Genomic DNA, 26219 nt, shown 5'->3' with positions numbered 1-26219 from the left:
CCTCTATAGACTGAGAGAGAGATCAAAGGAGAAGGTGGAGTTATAACAGAGAAGACACAATTTAACAAATGAGTATGACTGGTGAATCATTACACTGATATTTCTTTCAGCCCCAGTGTCTTGGAGCAGCTAGAAGGAAAAACCTAAAATTGTGAATAGTATCCCATACTCAACTCCTGAAATCTGTTCTACAACTAACATATTGTGATGTGCTTTGAAATTTATTCCTTTTTTGTATATGTTATTACTCACAATAAAAAAATTAAAAATAAACTAAAGATCACCAAGATCCCCAAAAGATGGGCAAAAGATACCTACAAATTAACAATTCACAAACGGCCAATGAACTTACACTGTTGCCAGTAATGATCAAAGATACACAAACTAAAAAAAAAACTAAGATTTTTTTAACTATCAAACTGACAAAAATTCTAAAATGACACTGCACCAGGCAAAGAAATGGGTTTCATCAAACAACCAATCTCATATATTGCTGGTAGACATATAAGTTAATGTGACCTTTAGGTGTATCATGTAGTAATACTTGCATCATGTATTAGTATTTACAAATTCCTAACCTGCTGATAGTACTTTTTTATCTTCGAAAGAAAAACATGGCACTGACAATGCAAAAGAATTCATAGTTAAGGCTTACAATCTCCAGGAACCTACTGTTTCAAAGCTGCCTTTATGCATCAAGTCAATGGGTGGCCGGAATAGATCTGCAAGGGTAGTTAGTTTCTTATCTATTGCTCCTCCATTTCTTAATTCCTGTTCTTGCCGAACTGCAACACAGAAGGATGAAAAGGGTTCAATTAGACAAAAAATAAAATGTCATGAATCTCACAGTAAGATAAACCTTGTATCAAAAGAAACAATTAGTGGCTGAGAGATTTCAAACAGAGTCGAGAGGTAATCCTGGAGGTTATTCTTATGTATTATATAGATATACCTTTTTAGTTTATGTTATATTGGAGTGGTAGGAGGGAAGTACCTGAAACTGTTCCAGTAGCCTTGATTCTTGAAGTTGATGTATAAAGATATCACGTTTACAATGTGAGTGTGAATGTGAAAACCTTGTGTATCATGCTCCTTTTATCCAGGGTATGGACATATGATTTTAAAAAATGGATAAAAATAAATACATAAAAAGTGGGACAAAGGGTAAAATAGATTGGGTAGATGAAAATATTAGTGGTCACTGAGAGAGGGGGTGAGGAATATGGTATGTATGAGTTTCTTCTTTTTTTCTTTTTATTTCTTTTTCTGGAGTGATGCAAGTATTCTAAAAAATTACATTGGGGATGAATATACAACTATGTGATGATATTGTGAGCCACTGAATGCACACTATGTGTGGAACAGATATGTGTGAAGATTTGTCAATTAAAAAAAAGAAACAATTATTATACAATGTACTTGACTTCAAATATGAACACAAAGATCTAATGCTGACTGAAAAAATTACAGGGGCAGTGGGGATTCTTAAAACTTGGTGTTCCACACCCTTTATTCAGTATATGGACAGATGAGTAAGTAGGGAAAAAAAGGCAAAAAAATAAATAAATAATAGGGGGGAGAAGGTATGGGGTGTTTTGAGTGTTCTTTTTTTTACTTTTCTTATTTTCATTTTTTTTTGAATAATGAAAATGTTTCAAAATCAAATGTGATGATGAATGCACAGCTATACAGTAATACTGTGAACCACTGACTGTACAATTTAGATGATTATATTGTATATTAAAATTGCACTAAAAATTTAAAAAAGAAAAAACTTGGTGTTCCGTATCCAAAGGTAAAAATAAAAGCAGAAATTTAAATTAATTAAAGATGGGAGTCGACCAAAAGTCATTTCCATCAAATATTCAAAACTAATTCAAAATAGAGTTCTCGCCTGCCATGATAGAGACCTGGGTTCAATTCCTGGTGCCTGCCCATGTGAAAAAAAAAAAACTAACGTTATCATAGGAGAAAACTTTCATCTCCATTTATTTCTGAAAGCGACCTTAATTCCTCTTCTGTGTTTCTAGTTATATTTCCAATTTTTAAAGATTCTGGCAGTGAGAGATATCATCATTGCTGTCACCCTTATCGGAAAAGGCAGAGGATTTCTTAATGGGCCTGAGTCATTTTGGGTTCCTCAACTCTCCCTGGAGTTTTAAGACCTATGTGCCTCAAGGAGCTCATTATAAATCAATGATGGTCCAAGAGTTTCTCATACATCTTCTAAACATAACTATTCTTCCTTTAGAAGTTCCTTGCTAAATCACTACTGCATCTTCTAAAAATATAAAACCAAGATACTCATTCTAACTTATTTCACAGTAAGATATAAACCTATTCCAAACAACTGCAGCCAAAGGCTTTTTCTTCTCTTTTTCAATCCCCTACAATAATTATTTTCATTGTGGTCATTCCTTTCATTACTAGATATTAGGATCCTGAGGGAAACTAGTTTCCAAGTAGGTTAGAATTTGGAAGAATTAAGCTCAAGAGAGAGTTAAGAACGATCACATGAATATGCAACTATGTGATGATATTGTGAATTGCTGATTATATATATGTAGAATGGAATGATCATATGTTAAGAATGTTTGAGTCTGTTAAATTTTTTTTTAATTTAAAAATTAATTTAAAAAACAATCACAGACTATATTCATAATTTCATGTTCTAAAAAATAAGGTGAATCCTCAAAGTAATTGGGCCTGATATTAATCATCTTTTTCTTCTCAAGAAAAAAAGTTATACAAACAACCAGGATCTTAGACCTGTAGGTTAGCATTTGCGCATTTTCCCTCCTATGGTTTATCTTGTTTCTAAATAGAGAGAGGGAGAGAGAGAAGTTTGCAGCTTAACAAGTTTAAAATTACATTTTACTTTAAAGTCAAAGTGTGCAAATGGAAAAAAGACAAAGGTCTAGTCTTAGAATCTGTACTTCCAAATGTTTCCTTAGGCATGCATTACCATGTTTATTATGATTAAGCTAATACCTACTAGTTTCGGTTTGAAAATCCCGGAAACCATCAAATATTGAACGTGCAGGCCGTCTTCTTTTAGGAGCTTTAAGGGAAAATTTTAAAACATTAATTTTGAAAATTAATTCTAAACACTCTTTATCTATAAATATTTGTCTTAAAACACTCATAGATTTGTAATTGTGTCCTTCCTTGGAAACTAAAAAATCTTAAAAGACCCCAACCATCTTATTTTACAAATGAGAAAACCAAGGCTCAGTTAAAAGGCTTAACCAAACTTGATTTAAGAATTACTTCTTAGTGAGTGACTACATTGTAGAATTATACACACCAAAAAAGTTTAATTTTTGAAGAAAAAAATATTCCAGTCACATAACAATTCAGTGACAAAAAAGTGAACAGGACACCAAGGTCTTCTCATACCCTTTATCGTGTCCATTACCCAAACCTAAGTACTTTACACATAAGACCTACAATACAATGATCAAAACCTTACCTTTCTCTGTGCGTGCATTTTCAAACAAAAAAAAATATGACCAAACATTTGTGTATATTCCAATGAATAGCGTAATGATTCTTCTGATATCATTATGTTATAAACCTGATGGCTAAGGGTTACTAAACTGGCTTACGGCAAGCCTGGACAGTGCATAACCAGACAATGTTGTGTTAATAAATAATGATTGGTAGAACAAGATTAGGTAGAGAGTTCAAAAGTCTCCCACCCATGTCAAAGCATCTTTCCCAACAGCCTGCCTTTGCCATTACATAGAATCACTGAGTAAAAAGCAAAACAAACAAAAGTTAAAAACTGTTTGAACCACAAGTTAAAAATCCTTGTTTTGGTTTTAAAACATATCTATATTATATCATTCACGCTTATATCTGTGTGTATCAGTATTTAGGTTAAAGAATCTCAATATTATCTCTGGGAAATGGGATTTGGTTAAAAAAAATTCACTTTTTAGTTATGCATTGAATTTTTTAAAACAAACATTAGTTTTACATCATTTTCTTTTTTTTTTTAACATGGGCAGGCACCGGGAATCGAACCCGGGTCTCTGGCATGGCAGGCGAGAACTCTGCCACTGAGCCACCGTGGCCCGCCCTATATCATTTTCTTTATGTTTCCATTTGTTTTTCATTTATTCTAACTCCAACCAAGACCCTCATCTCAGGCCATACCATTTCTAGCCCTAAGACTATTATTCCTGCCTACCTCTTTAATATGTGGTTCCCCTGCTCTTTCAAACCACTTACTATAAGCAAACACTAGTACTCTGTATTCTCACATAATGTAAGTGTTGGTCAATGGAGCCAGAAGCTAAGCAACAAAGAGCTATGGGATTCAAAGCCAACTTCAAAATCATAATAGGGAATGAGGCAGGTGGAGAAAATGTCACTTCTAAGTTATAAAAAGACTGTGGCTTCCATTCTGGGCTGCTCTGTCTCCCATGCTTGTTCTGTGGTAAGGAATTGATGTCTCCAGTCAATAGCCCTGTGAGTGAACTTGGAAGCAGATCCACCCAAAGTCAAGCTTTGAAATGACTAGTCCTGGCTGCACCTTGATTACATCCTTGTGAGTAGCCCAGCTAAGCTACACCTGGATTCCAGATCCATGGAAACCCTGAGATAACAAATGTTTGTTGTTTTAGGTCACTAAATTTGGGGGAAATTTTTTCTGCAGCAAGATAGGAATAGGAATCTATCTATAGCAATAATAGATATCTTGCACTCTGAATGGATCTATTATGTATGATTTTGCTGTATGAATAACTGGTCACTTGAAAATATTTGTTCTCTGAGTTAAGCAAACATTTTAAATGCTGACCTTTTTATTACGCAATATTTTAAAAAATCATATCTGTTCATCACATCACTACTAATGTCATCAGAAAGTCTTTAAGTACTGGGAAGCTGTCAAGCTTACAACAGTGGCTACAAATTATTTAAAAATCTTATTTTTGCCTGAAAGCTCAAAATTTTTTTAAGCAACAAATACTAAACTTGCTTGCCTTGAAGTAACAGACTCACTTTATTCATTTTCAAGAAAATGTCTGCCAAATGTCCAGGTTTAAATAACTACTTTGTCAGCAATCTTTCAAGTCAAAATGGTAATCCATGAAAAAAAAAGAGTAGCTAGTTCAGCTTGGAACTCAAAGAACTGCACAAGTGCTTTATGCATATATACTATTCCATCATACAGTATATTAAAAAGATGCATTCTCAAGGGTCATGCTTTCATGAAATCATTTTTATTACTTCATTAAGTATAATTAAATAATACTGGTCCTCACTATTAAAAAAAAGAAGAAATTAACAAGTGTTGGAGAGGATGTGTAAAAAAAAGAGCAAACTTTCATAGTTGGTGGGAATGTAATGATGTAGCCTCTGTGGAAAGCTGTTTGGCAGTTAGTCAGAAAGTACAGAATCATCCTATGATCTGGCAATCCCAATACTTCTAGGTACTTACCCAAAACTGAAAGCAGGGACTTGAAAAGATACTTGCACATCCATGTTCATAGCAACATTATTCACAATAGTCAAGAGATGGAAGCAGGCCTAGCGTCCATTAAGAGATAAATGGATAACTAGAAGACTGGGTAAAGGATGATATCATCCATATTTCAAAACCTCATCTTCTGAGTGAGACTAAAAGGAGAAATGTCTATTTGGTGCACAATTTATATTTAGGGTCATGCATTTCCTAACTTAACTTTTATTTCCTAACTTAACTTTTATGGTCAGTTCAGCTGAACACCATAAGTACATGGAATCTTGAATAGGAAGTGAGATTTTATTGATCTGTCCAGTTTGCTGTGATACCCGAAAAAATCCAAGAGTGATTTTGGCAGTAAATAAAAAACTATTTGCAAACTCCCCTTGGGGAAATGGGGAGAAAGGGGGAAATATTCAACTTCCCCATCTGGAGAATTTCTAATACTTTCACAGGCAGTGGGGCAACCAAATCAACAGGCCAAGCCCTTGATCTTGGGGGTTCACCCCATGAAACTTATTTCTGCAAAGGCTAGGCTAAGCCTACTTAAAATTAGGCCTAAGAGTCACCCCCAGAGAACCTTTTTTGTTGCTCAGATATAGCCTCTCTCTAAGCCAACTCAGCATGTGAACTCACTGTCCTCCCCTCCTACATGGGACATGACTTCCAGGAGTGCACATCTCCCTGGCAATGCAGACAGAAAGTCTGGGATAAGAAAACGGCCAGCATCAAGAGACTGAGAAAGCCTTCTTGACCAAAAGGGGAAGAGAAAAATGAGACAAAATAAAGTTTCAGTGGTTGAGAGATTTCAAACAGAGTAGAGGTTATCCTGGTGATTATTCTTACGCATTAAATAGATATTCCTTTTTAGTTTATGGTGTATTGGAGTGGCTAGAGGGAAGTACCTGAATCTGTTGAGCTATGTTCCAGTGGCCTAGATTCTTGAAGGTGATGAAGATACAATGTTTACAATGTGACTGTGAGATTTTAAGAAACTTCTGTCTGATGCTCCTTACATGCAGGGTATGGACAGATGAGTAAAAAATATGGATAAAAACAAATAAATAATCAAAGGGTAAAATAAATTGGGTAGATGGAAACACTATGCTAAACGAGAGGGATAAGGTATATGGTATGTATGAGCTTTTTCTTTTTTTTTATTTATTTTTCTGGAGAATGTTCTAAAAAATGTTCTAAAAAATGATCATGGTGATGAATACACAACTATGTAATGGTATTATGAGCCATTTATTGTGCACTATGTATAGAAAGTACGTATATGAAGATTTCTCAATAAAAAAATTTAAAAAGAAAGATGAATGTATAAACAAATATGGTATATATACAGTATACAATGGAGTATTATTCAGCTGAAAAAGGAATTAAGTTTTGATACATTGTGACAGCATGGATGAACCTTGAAGATATGTTGAACGAAATAAGCCAAACACAAAGGACAAAGATTGTATGATCTTACTGATATGAAATACTTAGAATAAGTAAATCTATAGAGTCTGAAACTAAACACAGGTTACCGGGGCTGGGGTAGGGATAGGGAATGGGGGATTAATGCTTTATTGTATGGAGTCTCTATATGGGTGATAGAGAAGTTTTGGTAATGGATGGTAGTGATGGTAAGATAACATTGTGAATATAACTACCACCACTGAGTTATATGTTCAAGTGTGGTTAAAAATTAAAAAAAAACAAAAAACCCCAGAGGTTTACTAATTATATATGTAGAATGGAATGATATCTTATTGTTTTGTTTGTTTGTTGTTAATTTTTAATTAAGAAAAAAAAAAAAAAAACCAGAGGACTGACTATACTGCACAAATGGTGAACCCTAATGTAAACTATGGAATATAGTTAATAGCACAATTATAATAATACTCTTTCATCAATTACAACAAAGGTACCACACACTGGGGAAAACTGTATGTGAGGAGGGGTATATGGGAACTCTGTATTTTCTGCATGATTTTTGTATGAACCTATAACTTTATTAAAGAAAAAGAAAGAAAAGAAGAGAACGCCTGTAAAGAATTCAATGACTACTACAGTTAGGGACCACTTCCCTGATTCAACTAAATGCCAGCAGTTTCATTCACCACTGCTTTTGAACCATCAGTGCAATGTCAACAAAGTGAAAAACAGGCAAAAGAACATCTTAGCGTTAATATGAAAATAATTTTGATCTTGCAGACTCCCTGAAAGGGTATCAGAGACCTCCATCCAGATCACACTTTAAGAATTGGTGCTTTAAATCAATAGTGCTCTAAGAAGAAAACAGTTCTTCAAAGACCCTTTCCATGTTTTAATAAAGTCTAATAACGAAAGTTAGGACTGCCTATCGTTACATCAACTTTGTAAAGTCATTCTCATCCCCTCCTTAATGTATATTAATCTAGAGATAAAAGGAGAGGGGGATTTCAAATGCAACTCTTTTGTCTCTTTGTTCAACAGCAAGATGGCACTGAATCAATTTCCTGTGCTCTTAAAGATCCTGCCTTATATTCCTTGTAATAAAGAGAAGATAAAGCTTCCAAGGACATTACTCCTCAATTTCAAAACCTATTCATAACATTCATATGAAAAAAAATTATGAACAATATTTTATTACTCTGGTATATTATCAGTACAGTGACTAGCTAAATAACACTCCAGAAAGCACATAATACATTTTGGCATTAAGATCTTAACACCTACCTTCCATCCATCTTGATTAATTTCTGAATCTAGAGGATATATAGTATTTTATTTCTTGTTATAATAATACTCGAAAGCTCCAATTTAAAGGTTATTTTATAAAACTCTCAACTAATCAAAAGACAAACACGGTTTACATAATTTTTTTCATCCCTTCCTTACAAATGGTTTCTCATTCTCTATTGTGGTTTACCTACAAAACTTCTTATGGATCTCTTATTTTCAACTTTCAAAACAAATTATTTCTCCACATTATTGTTACATACACTATACATTTCTAAGTCTCTGTAAACCCAACCAGAATTTCATACTATCTTATATTTTTTATAAACCTACTAATGCCCAAAAATATTTGGTTCACAAAAAGAAAACAGGCGTTGATTAAAGTAAAACTATACATTTCTTTTAAATCTGATTAAGTGTTCCATTCTCTACCACCTATTCTATGTAGGTAACTGATAACACAATTCTTTGCATGTGTTAGGAGTTATTTTCTCCTCTGTTCAAAACAGGAATAGCATTTCCAGAAATTTAAGAAAGAGTTGGAAAGCAAGGATATCAAGATAGTAAGGACATGGCAATCAAATAGCTATCCAGAAAATGAAAAATAAGTCTTTTATTTCATGAAAAAGTCACTCCATTACAAGGCAAGCAGTTCTCTTTGCTAGGTTTCCTCTCTTGGGCCTTCTGAAAGAAATACCAAGTTTTTAATCTGGTTCATTCCTTGGAAAGAACTACCTCAATTTTCCTTAGGGGAGTATAAAAATACAAAAATTGGCCCTATTCTTGAAGTAGTAATCCCTGAGCAAGCCTTCATATCTTTTCATAGTTTAACTAAAATCTATAGAAAACAAGAAAGTCCAATGATGTTAAGGAAAAAAAGGGTGAACTTACCACCAAATAAGGGTTCTGGTTCTACCAATATTTCCTGCTTTTGAGGAATTGGAGCCCGAACTTCCTCTCTGTTTAAAAAACAATGGGAAAATATCAAAATGAAAACTCTTTTTGCTATCTGTTCTCTATATAATTATTTGTGAATGCATTCAAACTGACAAGTAAAATGTACACCAAACTTCATGACTTCCCAATAAATGATTTTTAGATGGGTTCCATATAAAGATCAACTGGAATAAAATACCTGGCACAGAGAGCTCAAATGGCTTATAAAGAAAGAGAACAAACAGAAAAGTAAAAACTATTTTCCCTTTCCTCTCAACATTCTTTCGGACAAAATTATAAGGAATTTACCAAAAAAACCAAGCAAACAAACAAACAAACAAAAAACAAGGTTAAGTGAATAGAACAATACAGGCTCAATAAAAGCAATATTACTAACTAATACACCAAATAATATATAATTAAAGCACAAGGATATATTAAAATAAGCTTAACTAAATAGGTGGTGAATTTTGTGTTACTTGTAAAGTAGGGTAACATAGGTATTACCATGGATTATTTATTAAATAACATACAGAGAACAGAAGATAATTACTCATCTTTTGAAAGCCTGTAAACTCTCCAAAGTTTACCTTCACAAGGTCTATTAATAATCTCTTCCAGTGAAAAATACTTATTGAGGTATACTATAAAAACGGTGTTGTGCTCCCTTAGAAATAAATTCAATTATTTTAGAGTTTTTATTTCAAATATTAAACTCTATTGATTAACGTTCACAGTAAGTGAAACTTACAAATTTATTATCTTTCTGTTTATGTTCATTTAAATTAAACCTAACGCTTTTTATTCAGTACTTCTAATGGTAATAAATGAGCTTAACACCCTGTTTCTGATACCAAACATTCAAAACTCCAAAACATACTTTATGAATTTAGGATTAATTTGGCAACAACTACTAACATCACGTCATCAAAGAACTGACACAAAAAAATCTATAATAAGTCAAATGACTGAAAGACAAAGTATATTTCAAAATTATTCTAAGTACTCTAGGATTAATTTGTCAACAACCACTAACATCATGTCATCAAAGAACTGACACAAAAAAATTTACAATAAGTCAAATGACTGAAAGACAAAGTATATTTCAAAATTATGCTAAGTACTCTTTCTTAGGGGATATCAGTCACTGCTGAGACAGAACTTCACTTATTTAAAGGGAAAGCTAACACACCTGTAAGAGGAAGTTCTCTTTCAAAGAGAAATAAGCCCATTAATTCTTTTTAGAAAATTAAAAATTTAGAAGACATCACCTAAATTACTAATTCCATTACAACTAAAACTTACTTTACAGTACACTCAAAAAAGCAAACTTTAATCTGATAAAACAGATCAATCAGAGGGCTGGATTAAGTAGTAATCCCCACCAAGTGAGACCTGATCACTACATATCTGAACATATCTGTTCCAGAATGTTAACTACCTAATGAAGAAAAGTATGAACTATAAAGAGGCATGCTTTATACAGTGAAGAAGATATGCTCCCCAATATCAACAGCGTATATGTTATTCAAGTTTTTCTAAACTAAATAATGTTTACTAAACAGTTTCCATTAAAAATTTGAGCTAAGCTGGGGGAGAACAGATTGCATTTTAAGTACTTGGCCAACATTAACAGGAAAAAACTTTATAAAATACTAATAATGGTCTCCAAAGTTCACACTTAATGTGGAAATATTAACCTAGAATCAACAAAAGAGGAAATTACATATGTGATTTGGCTTTTAAAATTTATCTCTAACTGAATAAAAATAAATTCCAGGTCTTTGGTCTATTCCAATTTAGGAGGATTTTTCCTTGTTTAGCATTTCATAGCATAAACACTGAGGGTTACAAAGGATTTAAAAATTTTTTTTTGTTTCAAAATCAGTGATTTTCCCTTGAGCAGCATCCATTTTTTCCAAAAATTGTTGGAATTTTACCTTACAGGTATTTATTTCAAACTCACATTGGTATCAAATGTAAAGGGCACTACACCAAGTCTCTTCACTTTATTCCTATTTCTATATATTACAATTCCATATGCTGAACGTGTGTCTAATAATTAACTACATGTGACAAAATATAAAGGATTACAGAATTTGTATTCAAAAACTGTTCCTGGCAACTCAAAACTTTTCTGTAAGAATGTAAGATAATAGAGAATTGGGAAAGATTTAATAAAAGTGCTTTATTGGACTTTTACTTCCATGTCTGCTATTTACTTGTGTGTAGCTTATGAAAACAGCTATGTCTGCTTCCTCGTTTTAAAATGTGGATAATAATGCCATCCTATTGGACTCTTTTTGAGGATCAATCACAGAAGTGACTGTGCTCCAGAGAATTTTAATCATTTAAGTTCAAAATTTCCACTTCATTCTTTTTGAGTGCTTTCAATCTTTAATTTTTTCCAAAACAAAGAATTAATCTAACATTGATACAAATGTAATTGCCTAATTTAGGGAGGGGGGAGCTCCTAACAATAAATAATAAATTCATACTCTGAATGTGGTCTGACAGTAGAGACACTTGCTGAACTGGTACTGGGCTCTTCAGCGATTCCTCCACCATCCAAAAACATAGTGACTGCCATCTCCAGATTATTGTTGCAGGCTTCAAGCATATGTTTCCCTACACTTTCACTTGCACCTGAAATATCAAAAAGATAGAGAAAAAGTTAAAAAAAAAAAAAAAAGACATTCTTACAATCAGCTCATAAATGATTTTTATTGACCCCATGAGTTTATTTTTAAGCTGAAATATACAGAATTAGGTGATCACCATTAAAACTGAATTCTTCCTTCATAATAAAGAAAAATTAAAGCATTTCTTCACCATTTCTTTAAATAATACAAGCATATATTTGTTAATAAACTAAAAAGGAAAGAAAAAGATTACATTCTAGAAAGTATTTCTCTTAGCATTTGTTTCTCTCTGTTAAAAAGATAGCATTTTTCATACCAATGGAAGAGAAGTGAGACGGATATTTTTGGCTGAGACAAGATACTTTTGGCTAAGACACAACCAAGCCAAAATCTGATAAGAAATGTCAATCATCATTACTTAAAACTGGCCCTATCACAGACTTTCGTTTGTAAATAAAGTCAAGTTAGCATAGCCTGGTAGAAGCAATGTAAATTTTAATACCTTTGAAGCACATATAAAGAAACATAAAACAGTCATTACTTTTTTTTTAAGATGGAAGAGATGGTTTATTATACACGTTACACTGGGTCACAACTGAAAACAAAACTAGTCCAGAATGTCACAGGTCCAGGGTAAAGGACCAAAAGGGGCTGTTTTGGTACAAACAAGGTCTTTCCAAGGTCTTCAGAAAGTTGGACAATATCGGCAGTTCTAGATCCATTGAGAGAATCCAGACAATAGCCTGCAGTCAACAACTGATATCAGTACCCCGGCCTCTGGCATTCCATTATTTCTGCTTCCCTGGTCTCCATGGGTGCACACGCTAATGGTTTACTTGGACCTCTGCCTCATCTTTCTTCTGCACTTCAGCCTGCGCATTTGCTTCTTCCTCCGCTTGGCTCTCATGGCGCAGAGGTTTCTAGCAAGATGGTGCTAAGGCCAAAAGAGAAGTAATTTTTGACCCAGAAATTTGGGCTTCTAGTAAAAATAAATAAAGCTACAGAAAATATTACATGCACAAACACATTTATATACATGCCCAGCATAGCTTCACTTAATACTGAAAATGCAGAAATAATATAAATATCCAAAAAATAAGAGAATACAAATTGTAGTATCTATTTGATGAAACATTTTGACCATTCAAAAACATCTTAGATTTTCCATATAGTATGATTTTCTTCTACCACAATTATGTCTTTCACTTTTTTGAAATTTTTGTTACAACACATCTTTATTTTTCTGTCATTCCCAACAGACAGTTTTATTGTAATTCCCTTTCAAGGGTGACAGTTATTTTCTCAGTACATTAAAAACACCATTCCAATGTCTTCTGACTTCTATAATGGCTACCAGGAAATCAGTAGTCAGACTTAAAAAATGTTTTTTATATCAACCTTATTTCTCTCTAGCTGTTTTTAAGATTTTCTCTGTCTTCAGTCTCCTACAGTTTCACTCTACTACATCTGGGTTATTTTTATTTATCCTCCTTGGAATTCACTGGGCTTCATGGATCTGAGAACTGATATATTTTTAAATCTATTCTGAAAAATTCTCAATATTCTTTGCCCACTGTCTCAAAACTTCATTCATACTAATTTCCTTCTGGAATTCCAAATTAGATGTGTGTTAGAGCTTTTCATTTTAGCCTTTATGTTACAGCTCTTCTTTCATGTTTATCATCTCTTATGCTGCATTCTGGACAATTCTAGCAAGATGGTGCTAAGGCCAAAAGAGAAGTAATTTTTTCAAAGCTATCTTCCAGTTTACACATTCTCTCTTCACCTGTGCCTAATCTGCTTGTCATGTTTCAAAGAGACACTCATGTCATACTCATATTTCAGTCCCTTCATTTGTTCAAACATATTAATAAAAAGTATTATAATTAAGACAAAATATAAACTTTCTGCAGTCCCTATGGATATTGTTTCTGCTGGCTTTTGCTCATTGTTCCACGGATATTGTTTGTGCTGTGACTTTTTTTTTTTTAACTGTGTTCTCACATGCCTTGGAAATGAAATCTGTACATTTTCCTTGAAGACTGTGTTGCAGATACAATCCTCCTAAGAAGATTTGATTTGACAGATTCTGTAAGGCACCTGGGGGTGCTATCATAGAGAAGTCATTTAAACATATCATTGACTTGAGGTTTTTCAAGACCACATGGGAAATGTGACTCTGTGAGAACCCCTGCAATAAATTCTGAGTGAAGATAACCTTGCCCTACCTCCACCCACCGCCAAAGCTGAAACATGAAAATCTTAGCTTCATGAAAGGGCGTACTGTTGAAAGAGTCAGACTCTTCTCCTTAGGAAGTCCTGGGCTTTGTTTTCTGTGCCCTCTGAGGCTATCAAAAAGGAAGTTCAAAGCCACCCAGGTTAGGCAAATTACCCCAGGGTGAAGGCATGCTTTAAAGCTAGCTAACCCCTAATTCTCAATTTTACTTCATTTTTGGTCTCTGAGTATTCCTTACTTAAAAGCACATGCATATTTATACAGCTTTTTTTTTTTTAAGCAGGAAGGTAATTCATGTTATCTCTCTAGTTTGGCCCTACTGCCAAAAACAGAGGTGGTGGCTCTACTCTTAGTAAGTTTCATTTATTCTCTTTTCTCTACCTTTTCTAGCTCTAATTCTTTGAATAAATTGCTTAACACTTCTTACCTGGATGACTACAATAGATTTCTAATTGATTAGGAATCCTATACTTCACCTTGCTGCTAAGGGAACACATTCTAAAAAATAATCTGATGTCGCTCCCCTGTTTAAAACTCTTTAATGGCTTTCTGACACATACAGTATAAATTCCCAAGTCCTTATGATCTGGAAAGTCTTTTGTGATCAGATGTCAGCTTATCTCTCTGGCTGTACACCTTTCCTTTCTCTCATCCCACACAATTCACTGTAACCACAATGAATTACATGCTTAAAATGCTATTTTTCTCCCCATCAATTCTTTCATCTATTTCATGCATGTTCATACTTCAAAAATCACACTAAATGTTTCTATATCAATATGTGTGCTAAACATTCCCTAAACCAACTCCCTTGCTGTCATTTCTGTGATGCTCTTCTATTATTTCTGTGGTATATCTGTCATAGCACTTTAATGCTAGGTGAGAAATGTTGGTTTACTTTTCTGGCTCCCCCCATCCCCACCCCCAAAGCGCAGAAGCTTCTTGAAGCAGAGATTGCTTTGCTTACCTTAGCATCCACAGCACTTAAAATCATGTTTGCTTAATGTGATAAATGTTTAAATGACTAAGAGCTATCTCATACCACTTTAGCTCAATAGCTAGTACAACAGGGAGAAGGGGTCAGGTTCACCCCAAACAGGCAAACTTTTTTTTCTTTTAAATTTTGTACTGTGTGAATATATTATTTGTGCTTTAAATGTAATTTAAAAAGCAATATGGGCCCAAGCCCCGCAGCAGCCGAGCCGCCCGCCCTCCTTCTCCCCTCTCTTTCTCCGCCAGCCCGCCGCGCGGCGCCCAAGCCCCGCAGCAGCCGAGCCGCCCGCCCTCCTTCTCCCCTCTCCTCCCCCTCCTGCTCCGGCTGCTCTCCAACCACCACGGTGCCCTCTTCCCCCGCCTTCACCGTGCTCCTCCGCCACCAGCCTCGACAGCCTTGCCGCCCTCACCTTTCCTCCTCCAGAACAGCTACTGGGGGAGTGGAGATAATACAGAGCAGCTCCCGGAACCACGAGGGAGATCAAAGGGACAGCGTACCCCATCCTGGAACGGCTGACTATCTGGGAGAACCAGCTCCGGTGAGATCACCAAGGGGCACGGGCTTTCCTGGGTGGGACGGCAAGCGACCGGAGTCCCTCCCTTCCACCTTCCTGGGCCAGCTGGTAGAATTGGACAGGCGGTCCCCTTAGGCCGCGGCGGCTGGTGCCCCCACCACACGAGGCCCCCCGGAACAACTGAGATAGTTGGGTCGGAAATCCCCAGACTGCGGAGAACAGTGACCGGGGGATCCCTTCCAAACACGTGACTCCCCCGTCGGCTGGGAACAGTGTACTCTCCCGGGCTGCGACAGCTGGCGCCCTCCCGCCACGCTTGGTGCCCCGGGCCGACTGGCTAATTTGGCCGGACGCTCTCCTGTGCTGCGACGGCCGGCGACCCTCCCCGCGTTTGGAACCCCGGGCCGGCTGGCATTCTTCCAAGACGCTTCGGTTGCCGAACCTCCCCTACGGCGAGAGTTTTCCAGAGTTGAGGGACCCACAGCAACTTTCGCTGGTGGAACCCACAGACAGGCGTGTGCCACGAGCGCCACCTACTGGGCAGGATAGGAAGAACAGAACCCAGAGATTGCGCAGAAAAATCTTTCAAGCTGTGGGGTCGAACACCCGGGGAAATCTGACTAAATGCCCAGACGCCAGCAGAAGATAACGGATCACGCTCAGAAAATTGAACATATGGCCCAGTCAAACGAAGAAACCAATAGTTCAAATGAGATACAGGAGCTGAAACAACTAATGCTGAATATAAGAACAGAAATGGAAAACCTCTTCAAAAACGAAATCGATAAATTGAGGGAGGACATGAAGAAGACATGGGCTGAACATAAAGAAGAAATAGAAAAACTGAAAAAACAAATCACAGAACTTATGGAAGTGAAAGATAAAGTAGAAAAGATGGAAAAAACAATGGATACCTACAATGACAGATTTAAAGAAACAGAAGATAGAATTAGTGATTTGGAGGATGAAACATCTGAATTCCAAAAAGAAACAGAAACTATCCGGAAAAGAATGGAAAAATTTGAACAAGGTATCAGGGAACTCAAGGACAATGTGAACTGTACAAATATACGTGTAGTGGGTATCCCAGAAGGAGAAGAGAAGGGAAAAGGAGGAGAAAAACTAATGGAAGAAATTATCACTGAAAATTTCCCAACTCTTATGAAAGACCTAAAACTACAGATCCAAGAAGTGCAGCGCACCCCAAAGAGATTAGACACAAATAGGCGTTCCCCAAGACACTTACTAGTTAGAATGTCAGAGGTCAAAGAGAAAGAGAGGATCTTGAAGGCAGCGAGAGAAAAACAATCCGTCACATACAAGGGAAACCCAATAAGACTATGTGTAGATTTCTCAGCAGAAACCATGGAAGCTAGAAGACACTGGGATGATATATTTAAGTTACTAAAAGAGAAAAACTGCCAGCCAAGACTCCTATATCCAGCAAAATTGTCCTTCAAAAATGAGGGAGAAATTAAAACATTCTCAGACAAAAAGTCACTAAGAGAATTTGTGACCAAGAGACCAGCTCTGCAAGAAATACTAAAGGAAGCACTAGAGTCAGATACAAAAAGACAGAAGAGAGAGACATGGAGAAAAGTGTAGAAAGAAGGAAAGTCAGATATGATATATATAATACAAAAGGCAAAATGGTAGAGGAAAATATTATCCAAACAGTAATAACTCTAAATGTCAATGGACTGAATTCCCCAATTAAAAGATATAGACTGGCAGAATGGATTAAAAAACAGGATCCTTCTATATGCTGTCTACAGGAAACACATCTTAGACCCAAAGATAAATATAGGTTGAAAGTGAAAGGTTGGGAAAAGATATTTCATGCAAACAACAACCAGAAAAGAGCAGGAGTGGCTATACTAATATCCAACAAATTAGACTTCAAATGTAAAACAGTTAAAAGAGACAAAGAAGGACACTATATACTATTAAAAGGAACAATTAAGCAAGAAGACATAACAATCATAAATATTTATGCACCGAACCAGAATGCCCCAAAATACGTGAGGAATACACTGCAAACACTGAAGAGGGAAATAGACACATATACCATAATAGTTGGAGACTTCAATTCACCACTCTCATCAATGGACAGAACATCTACACAGAGGATCAATAAAGAAATAGAGAACCTGAATATTACTATAAATGAGCTTGACTTAACAGACATTTATAGGACATTACATCCCACAACAGCAGGATACACCTTTTTCTCAACTGCTCATGGATCATTCTCAAAGATAGACCATATGCTGGGTCACAAAGCAAGTCTTAACAAATTTAAAAATATTGAAATCATACACAACACTTTCTCGGATCATAAAGGAATGAAGTTGGAAATCAATAATAGGCGGAGGGCCAGAAAATTCATAAATACATGGAGGCTCAACAACACACTCTTAAACAACAAGTGGGTCAAAGAAGAAATTGCAAGAGAAATTAGTAAATACCTAGAGGCAAATGAAAATGAAGACACAACATATCAAAACTTATGGGACGCAGCAAAGGCAGTGCTAAGAGGGAAATTTATTGCCCTAAATGCCTTTATCAGAAAAGAAGAAAAGGCAAAAATGCAGGAATTAACTGTCCACTTGGAAGAACTGGAGAAAGAACAGCAAACTAATCCCAAAGCAAGCAAAAGGAAAGAAATAACAAAGATTAGAGCAGAAATAAATGAAATTGAAAACATGAAAACAACAGAGAAAATCAATAAGACCAGAAGCTGGTTCTATGAGAAAATCAACAAGATTGATGGGCCCTTAGCAAGATTGACAAAAAGAAGAAGAGAGAGGATGCAAATAAATAAGATTAGAAATGAAAGAGGAGACATAACTACTGACCTCACAGAAATAAAGGAGGTAATAACAGGATACTATGAACAACTTTACGCTAATAAATACAACAATTTAGAAGAAATGGACAGGTTCCTGGAAAGACATGAACAACCAACTTTGACTCAAGAAGAAATAGACGACCTCAAGAAACCAATCACAAGTAAAAAGATTGAATTAGTTATTCAAAAGCTCCCTAAAAAGAAAAGTCCAGGACCAGACGGCTTCACATGTGAATTCTATCAAACATTCCAGAAAGAATTAGTACCTACTCTCCTCAAACTCTTCAACATAATCGAAGTGGAGGGAAAACTACTTAATTCATTCTATGAAGCCAACATCACCCTCATACCAAAACCAGGCAAAGATATTACAAAAAAAGAAAACTACAGACCAATCTCTCTAATGAATATAGATGCAAAAATCCTCAATAAAATTCTAGCAAATCGTATCCAACAACACATTAAAAGAATTATACATCATGACCAAGTAGGATTCATCCCAGGTATGCAAGGATGGTTCAACATAAGAAAATCAATTAATGTAATACACCATATCAACAAATCAAAGCAGAAAAATCACATGATCATCTCAATTGATGCAGAGAAGGCATTTGACAAGATTCAACATCCTTTCCTGCTGAAAACACTTCAAAAGATAGGAATACAAGGGAACTTCCTTAAAATGATAGAGGGAATATATGAAAAACCCACAGCTAATATCATCCTCAATGGGGAAAAATTGAAAACTTTCCCCCTAAGATCAGGAACAAGACAAGGATGTCCACTATCACCACTATTATTCAACATTGTGTTGGAAGTTCTAGCCAGAGCAATTAGGCAAGAAAAAGAAATACAAGGCATCAAAATTGGAAAGGAAGAAGTAAAACTATCACTGTTTGCAGACGATATGATACTATATGTAGAAAACCCAGAAAAATCCACAACAAAATTACTAGAGCTAATAAATGAGTACAGCAAAGTAGCAGGCTACAAGATCAACATTCAAAAATCTGTAGCTTTTCTATACACTAGTAATGAACAAGCTGAGGCAGAAATCAAGAAACGAATCCCATTTACAATCGCAACTAAAAGAATAAAATACCTAGGAATAAACTTAACCAAAGAGACAAAAAACCTATATAAAGAAAACTACAAAAAACTGCTAAAAGAAATCACAGAAGACCTAAATAGATGGAAGGGCATACCGTGTTCATGGATTGGAAGACTAAATATAGTTAAGATGTCAATCCTACCTAAATTGATTTACAGATTCAATGCAATACCAATCAAAATCCCAACAACTTATTTTTCAGAAATAGAAAAACCAATAAGCAAATTTATCTGGAAGGGCAGGGTGCCCCGAATTGCTAAAAACATCTTGAGGAAAAAAAACGAAGCTGGAGGTCTCGCGCTGCCTGACTTTAAGGCATATTATGAAGCCACAGTGGTCAAAACAGCATGGTATTGGCATAAAGATAGATATATCGACCAATGGAATCGAATAGAGTGCTCAGATATAGACCCTCTCATCTATGGACATTTGATCTTTGATAAGGCAGTCAAGCCAACTCACCTGGGACAGAGCAGTCTCTTCAATAAATGGTGCCTAGAGAACTGGATATCCATATGCAAAAGAATGAAAAAAGACCCATCTCTCACACCCTATACAAAAGTTAACTCAAAATGGATCAAAGATCTAAACATTAGGTCTAAGACCATAAAACAGATAGAGGAAAATGTTGGGAGATATCTTATGGATCTTACAACTGGAGGTGGTTTTATGGACCTTAAACCTAAAGCAAGAACGCTGAAGAAGGAAATAAATAAATGGGAGCTCCTCAAAATTAAACACTTTTGTGCATCAGAGAACTTCATCAAGAAAGTAGAAAGACAGCGTACACAATGGGAGACAATATTTGGAAACGACATATCAGATAAAGGTCTAGTATCCAGAATTTATAAAGAGATTATTCAACTCAACAACAAAAAGACAGCCAACCCAATTACAAAATGGGAAAAAGACTTAAACAGACACCTACCAGAAGAAGAAATACGGATGGCCAAGAGGCACATGAAGAGATGCTCAATGTCCCTGGCCATTAGAGAAATGCAAATCAAAACCACAATGAGATATCATCTCACACCCACCAGAATGGCCATTATCAACAAAACAGAAAATGACAAGTGCTGGAGAGGATGCGGAGAAAGAGGCACACTTATCCACTGTTGGTGGGAATGTCAAAGGGTGCAACCACTGTGGAAGGCAGTTTGGCGGTTCCTCAAAAAGCTGAATATAGAATTGCCATACGACCCAGCAATACCATTGCTAGGTATCTACTCAAAGGACTTAAGGGCAAAGACACAAACGGACATTTGCACACCAATGTTTATAGCAACGTTATTTACAATTGCAAAGAGATGGAAACAGCCAAAATCTCCATCAACAGAAGAATGGCTAAACAAACTGTGGTATATACATACGATGGAATATTATGCAGCTTTAAGACAAGATAAACTTATGAACCATGTAATAACATGGATGGACCTAGAGAATATTATGCTGAGTGAATCCAGCCAAAAACTAAAGGACAAATACTGTATGGTCCCACTGATGTGAACGGACATTCGAGAATAAACTTGAAATATGTCATTGGTAACAGAGTTCAGCAGGAGTTAGAAACAGGGTAAGACAATGGGTAATTGAAGCTGAAGGGATACAGACTGTGCAACAGGACTAGATACAAAAACTCAAAAATGGACAGCACAATAATACCTAATTGTAAAGTAATCATGTTAAAATACTGAATGAAGCTGCATCTGAGCTATAGGGTTTTTTTTGTTTTTGTTTGCTTGTTGGTTTGTTTGTTGTTGTTGTTTTTTACTATTACTACTATTTTTATTTCTTTTCTTTATATTAACATTTTATATCTTTTTCTGTTGTGTTGCTAGTTCCTCTAAACCGATGCAAATGTACTAAGAAACAATGATCATGCATCTATGTGATGATGTTAAGAATTACTGAGTGCATATGTAGAATGGTATGATTTCTAAATGTTGTGTTAATTTCTTTTTTTTTTTCTTTCCGTTAATAAAAAAAATTAAAAAAAAAAAAAAAAAAAAAAAAGCCCTTAACACAGTGCCTGGTTCATGGTGATCACTCAGTAAATTATGAGAAATTGTTAGGTATCCTTATGATCACTGTTAGCATTAGCATTCATAGTCCCTTAGAAATTTAAAATTTCCCCAATTTCACCTTTCCCTTGAATATTTAGAGAAACCCTAAGGATTAGCCCAATGCTATTTCCTCTGGGAAGGGTTCTCAGATGACCCCAGGCTGAAGTGATGATTCCCTGCTGTGGTGATTTGGAACTGTAGATACCCAGAAAATATCATGTTCTTAAAGCTAATCCATTCCAGTGAGTGTGAACCCATTGTAAATAGGACCTTTTGATGAGGTTACTTCAGTTAAGGCCTGGCCCAGGGTGGATCTTAATCATTTTACTGGTGTCCTTTATAAGAGAATGTAAGTCAGACAAAGAGAGAGGAAGCAAAGGAAGCAAGGAGCTGAAAGCTACAAAACCCACAAGAGAAGGGAGAGCCCAGCAGACACCACCATGTGCCTTGCCATGTAACAGAGGAACAAGGATTGCTGGCAGCCGGTCTTCAGGAAGAAAATACTGCCTTGATGATGCCTTGATCTGGACATTCTCACAGCCTCAACTGTAGTTAATAAATTCTCATTGTTTAAAACCAAAAAAAAAAAAAAAAAAAAAAAAGCAATATGAGTTTTTGCCTGCCATGCCAGAGAACCGGGTTCAATTCCAGTGTCTGCCCATGCAAACAAACAAACAAACAAAAACCCAGCAATATGACCTTGGTATGCCAAACCCCAATCAACACTATTCCTGTAAACCCCAAAAAGACTTTATAAAAAGTTTCACTCACTAAGTTTATTTTCCAGAAACCTAAAATCCCCATATAGCTCCTAAGCCAGATAAGTCCTGAAATTCACAGTTAACAGTCTCTCCAAGAGCATCAACTACTTGCATCCTCTTACCCCATAATATCAACACCCTTTTTCAACGTAAATCTAGAATAGTCACTGTCCAAATATCCCTAAAGATTGGGAAAAGGGTCAAAGGAGAAAGAGAAGGAGTAACAGAGAAGACAGGATTTAACAAATGAGTATGACTACTGAATCATTAAATTGATATTTCTTTTTAATCTCCAGAGTCTTAAAACAGCTAGAAGGAAACATGTGAAACTGTGGAACTGTAACCCATACCATGCCTTGAAATTTGTTTTATAATTACTTCTTAAAATGTACTTTGAAAGTTATTGCTTCTTTTGTATATATATTATATTTCACAATTAAAAAGGTAAACAAAATATGGTTACACAGGGGAGAAAACAAACAGCAAGCAGGTATGGGATAAGTAGACTTGAGATAAAATTCACAACAGTATCACATACAAATATAAAAATCACTTTGCCTCAAACAATGTAAAGATAAGTGAAAACTTTTAGATGACTGAGCAGCTATAAATTTATCAGATATGTGACAAAGTAAAACAACTGAATAAAACTATTTAATGAAATGTGAGTGGAAAAAAGTACCAACATATTGTATGATTTAATGTTAAATAAATAAATACTTGACCACCTCACTTACATTTCTACAAATTACATACTTACTTTAGCCAAAGACTTTTTTGGGGAATTGGAAAAATACAAAACTGCCTTTTATTTGGGGTAATTTAAGATACACAGGACCAGGGAGGCTTTTTTTTTTTTCCTTTAAAAGGGCTGCATATCCAAAACTAAATGTCAACAGGTGGAGGATTGGGGAAGGGGTAGGGATTCTTTGCGGAAGAAAAGGAAATGTCTTTGAATAGAGTATGGTGGCAAAGGCATGTCTATATACATAGGATTGGATTGTATATAGGCTGGATTGTATATGTTATAGAACTATTTAAAAAGGAAAAGAGAGAAACAAGTGCTAGAGAAAATATGGAGAAAGAGAGGCATCTATTCACTGTTGGTAAGGCACTGAGAGGCACAGCCCTTTGGAGGGCAGTATGGTGGTTCCACAGGAGACTAGGGGTGGGTCGACCATTTGATCCTGAAACCCCACTGCTCAGTATATACTGGCAAGAGCTGAGTGTGGGAACATGAATGTGACATTTGCACATTGATGTCTCTGGGTACAGTGCTCATGACCCACAGGGAAAATAGGTGGCCTAAAGGTACAACAAATGAGGAACGGAAGGGGGAACTATGGTGTATACATACAATGGACTACTGAGCAACTACAACAAGGAATGAAGCTGTGTGGCATGCAACTAGATGAATGAACCTTAAGAGGAGGTTCCTTGGGTTTGCCAATCAAGAACTTAAGTTAGTATGTGGCTCTTTGTATCTCCATGTTCTATGTGTCACCTTTTCTTGGGGTCCAGCCCTTTTCCAATATTTTGTGCTGCCTGACTCAAAAAGCTTCTGTTTTGTTTTTCTTTTTTCTGTCAGCCCCAAGCCCTTCCTGCCAGGCTAAAAACTCCTGGCATCTTTCGTGCTTATTCCAGGTTTATGTGTGCTGGGGCTTATTTTCAGTAGTCAGAAATTTCAGAAATTTCATTAGTTGAATGACATGTCAAGAACAGAAAGACAAATATTCTCATGCTTCAATCATATGGACTAACTATAAAGTGAAAATTTGGTGAACTAAAGTTGAGTGCATGAGATCTCATCAGGTTGGGGCCTGCGCTGGTTTGAAATGATGCATGTACCCTAGAAAAGCCATGTTTTAATCCTAATCCCATTTTGTAAAGGCAGCCGTTTCTTCTAATCCCTATTAACCACTGTATGTTTGAAACTTCAATTAGATCATCTCCCTGGAGATGTGACTCAATCAAGAGTGGCTGTTAAGGTGGATTAGGTGACGACATGTCTCCACCCATTTGGGTGGGTCTTGATCAGTTTACTGGAGTCCTATAAAAGAGGAAACATTTTGGAGAATGGGACAGATTTCAGAAAGAGCAGAGAATGACACAGCCATGAGAAGCAAAGAGTGACCTTTGGAGATGAAGAAGGAAAACGCCTCCCAGGGAGCTTCATGAAAGAGGAAATCGGGAGAGAAAGCTAGCAGATGACGCTGTGTTCGCCACGTGCCTTTCCAGGTGAGAGAGAAACCCTGACCATGTTCACTGTGTGCCTTTCCACTTGAGAGAGAAACCCTGAACTTCATCAGCCTTCTTGAACCAAGGTATCTTTCCCTGGAGGCCTTAGATTGGACATTTCTATAGACTTGCTTTAACTGGGACATTTCCACGGCCTTAGGACTGTAAACTAGCAATTTATTAAATTTCCTTTTTAAAAAATCCATTCCGTTCCTGGTATACTGCATTCCGGCAGCTAGCAAACTAGAATAGGGCCTATTGTAAAGGGTACTAGATTGTAAGCTCTTACTGCAGTCATATATATTCAGGTACAACTGCTAATTTTAAATTCTGAGATATTGAGCTGTTCGTACATAACATAGTTCTTCCCAAAAACTGTGGCGTACTTACATAACACCTGAGACCCAAGAGTTAGAGCTGTAAAGCTATGAACTCAGTAACCCATACAGGAACTGTTCAAAAAGTTGAAAAAGTAATCGAGTAGAAATATAAATGAAGCTAATCTGGATAGGACTAATAAAGTATACCAGAATACAGAGTAAATGATACTATCATCCATATTTTTAAACTTCAACTTCTATGTGACACCAACAGGAGAGATGTTTATTTGGTACAAAATTTATATTTTGGACAGTGCATTTACTATTCAACTTGTATGATCAGTTTAGCTGAACACCATAAGTACATGGAATAGGGCATGAGATTTTGTTGGTTTGTCCAGGTTAGTGTGATGCCATGGTAAATCTCAGAGTGATCTGGACAGTGAATAAAGAAGTATTTGCAAAGTCCTCTTGAGAGAATGGGAGAAAGGCGGAATATTCAACTTCCCCATTTGGAGATTTCTGATATTCTTGCAAGCAGTGGGTACAACCCTCGATTTTGGGGTACGCCCCTATGAAACTTATCCCTGCAAAGGATAGGCTAAGCATACTTTATATTAGGCCTAAGAGTCACCCCCAGGGAACTTCTTTTACTGCTCAGATGTGGTCTCTCCCTCTCTCTCTAAGCTGACACAGCAAGTGAACTCACTGCCCTCCTCCACTTACATGGGATATGACTCCCAGCACTGTAAATCTGCCTGGCAACATGGGACAGAAATCTCAGGATGAGCGGGGACCCAGCATCAAGGGACTGAGAAGCTTTTTTGACCAAATGGGGGAAGAGAGAAATAAGCAAAGTTTCAGAGGCTGAGAGATTTTAAACAGTTAACAATAACCTGGAGATTATTCTTACACATTGTATCAAGATATTTTTTTAGTTTATGGTGTATTGAATGGCTGGAAGGAAGTACCTGAAACTGCTGAGCTGTGTTCCAACTAGTCTTGATTCTTGAAGACAACTGTATAAAGACATAGTTTTATAACGTGGCTGTGTGATTGTGAAAACCTTGTGTCTCATGTTCCTTTTATCCAGATGAGTAAAAAATAATAATAATACAGATAAACAATAGGGGGAGAAAGGGTAAAAACTGGGTACACTGGAAGAATGTGAGTCAATGAGAGGGAGGAGTTAGGGTTTATGTGATGTATAAATTTATTTTTTCTTTTTATTTCTTTTTCTGGAGTGATGAAAATATTCTAAAAAAGAACATAGTGAAGAATACACAACTATGTGATGATACTGTAAATCACTGATTGTATAAAATGGTTGGACTGTGTGAATACTTAATAAAAATATATATTAAAAAA

General features: G+C 36.1%; 1 protein-coding gene across 1 annotated transcript in view; it reads right to left on the bottom strand.

Moving 5' to 3' along the window:
* Window positions 1-26219, bottom strand: part of UBXN7 (UBX domain protein 7) — a 99594-nt gene that overhangs the window by 34936 nt on the left and 38439 nt on the right. The window contains exons 2-5 of the mRNA XM_077117988.1: window positions 11620-11767; window positions 9077-9144; window positions 2996-3061; window positions 673-785 (exon numbers count right to left, since the gene is read on the bottom strand). Of these exons, the coding sequence (XP_076974103.1) occupies window positions 673-785; window positions 2996-3061; window positions 9077-9144; window positions 11620-11767 (395 nt within the window). The remainder of the gene's footprint in view (window positions 1-672; window positions 786-2995; window positions 3062-9076; window positions 9145-11619; window positions 11768-26219) is intronic.

The sequence above is a fragment of the Tamandua tetradactyla genome, chromosome 10 (assembly GCF_023851605.1).
Source record: "Tamandua tetradactyla isolate mTamTet1 chromosome 10, mTamTet1.pri, whole genome shotgun sequence".
NCBI lineage: Eukaryota > Metazoa > Chordata > Mammalia > Pilosa > Myrmecophagidae > Tamandua > Tamandua tetradactyla.
Note: the sequence above shows the minus strand (reverse complement) of the source record. Positions and strands in the feature narration are given on the sequence as shown.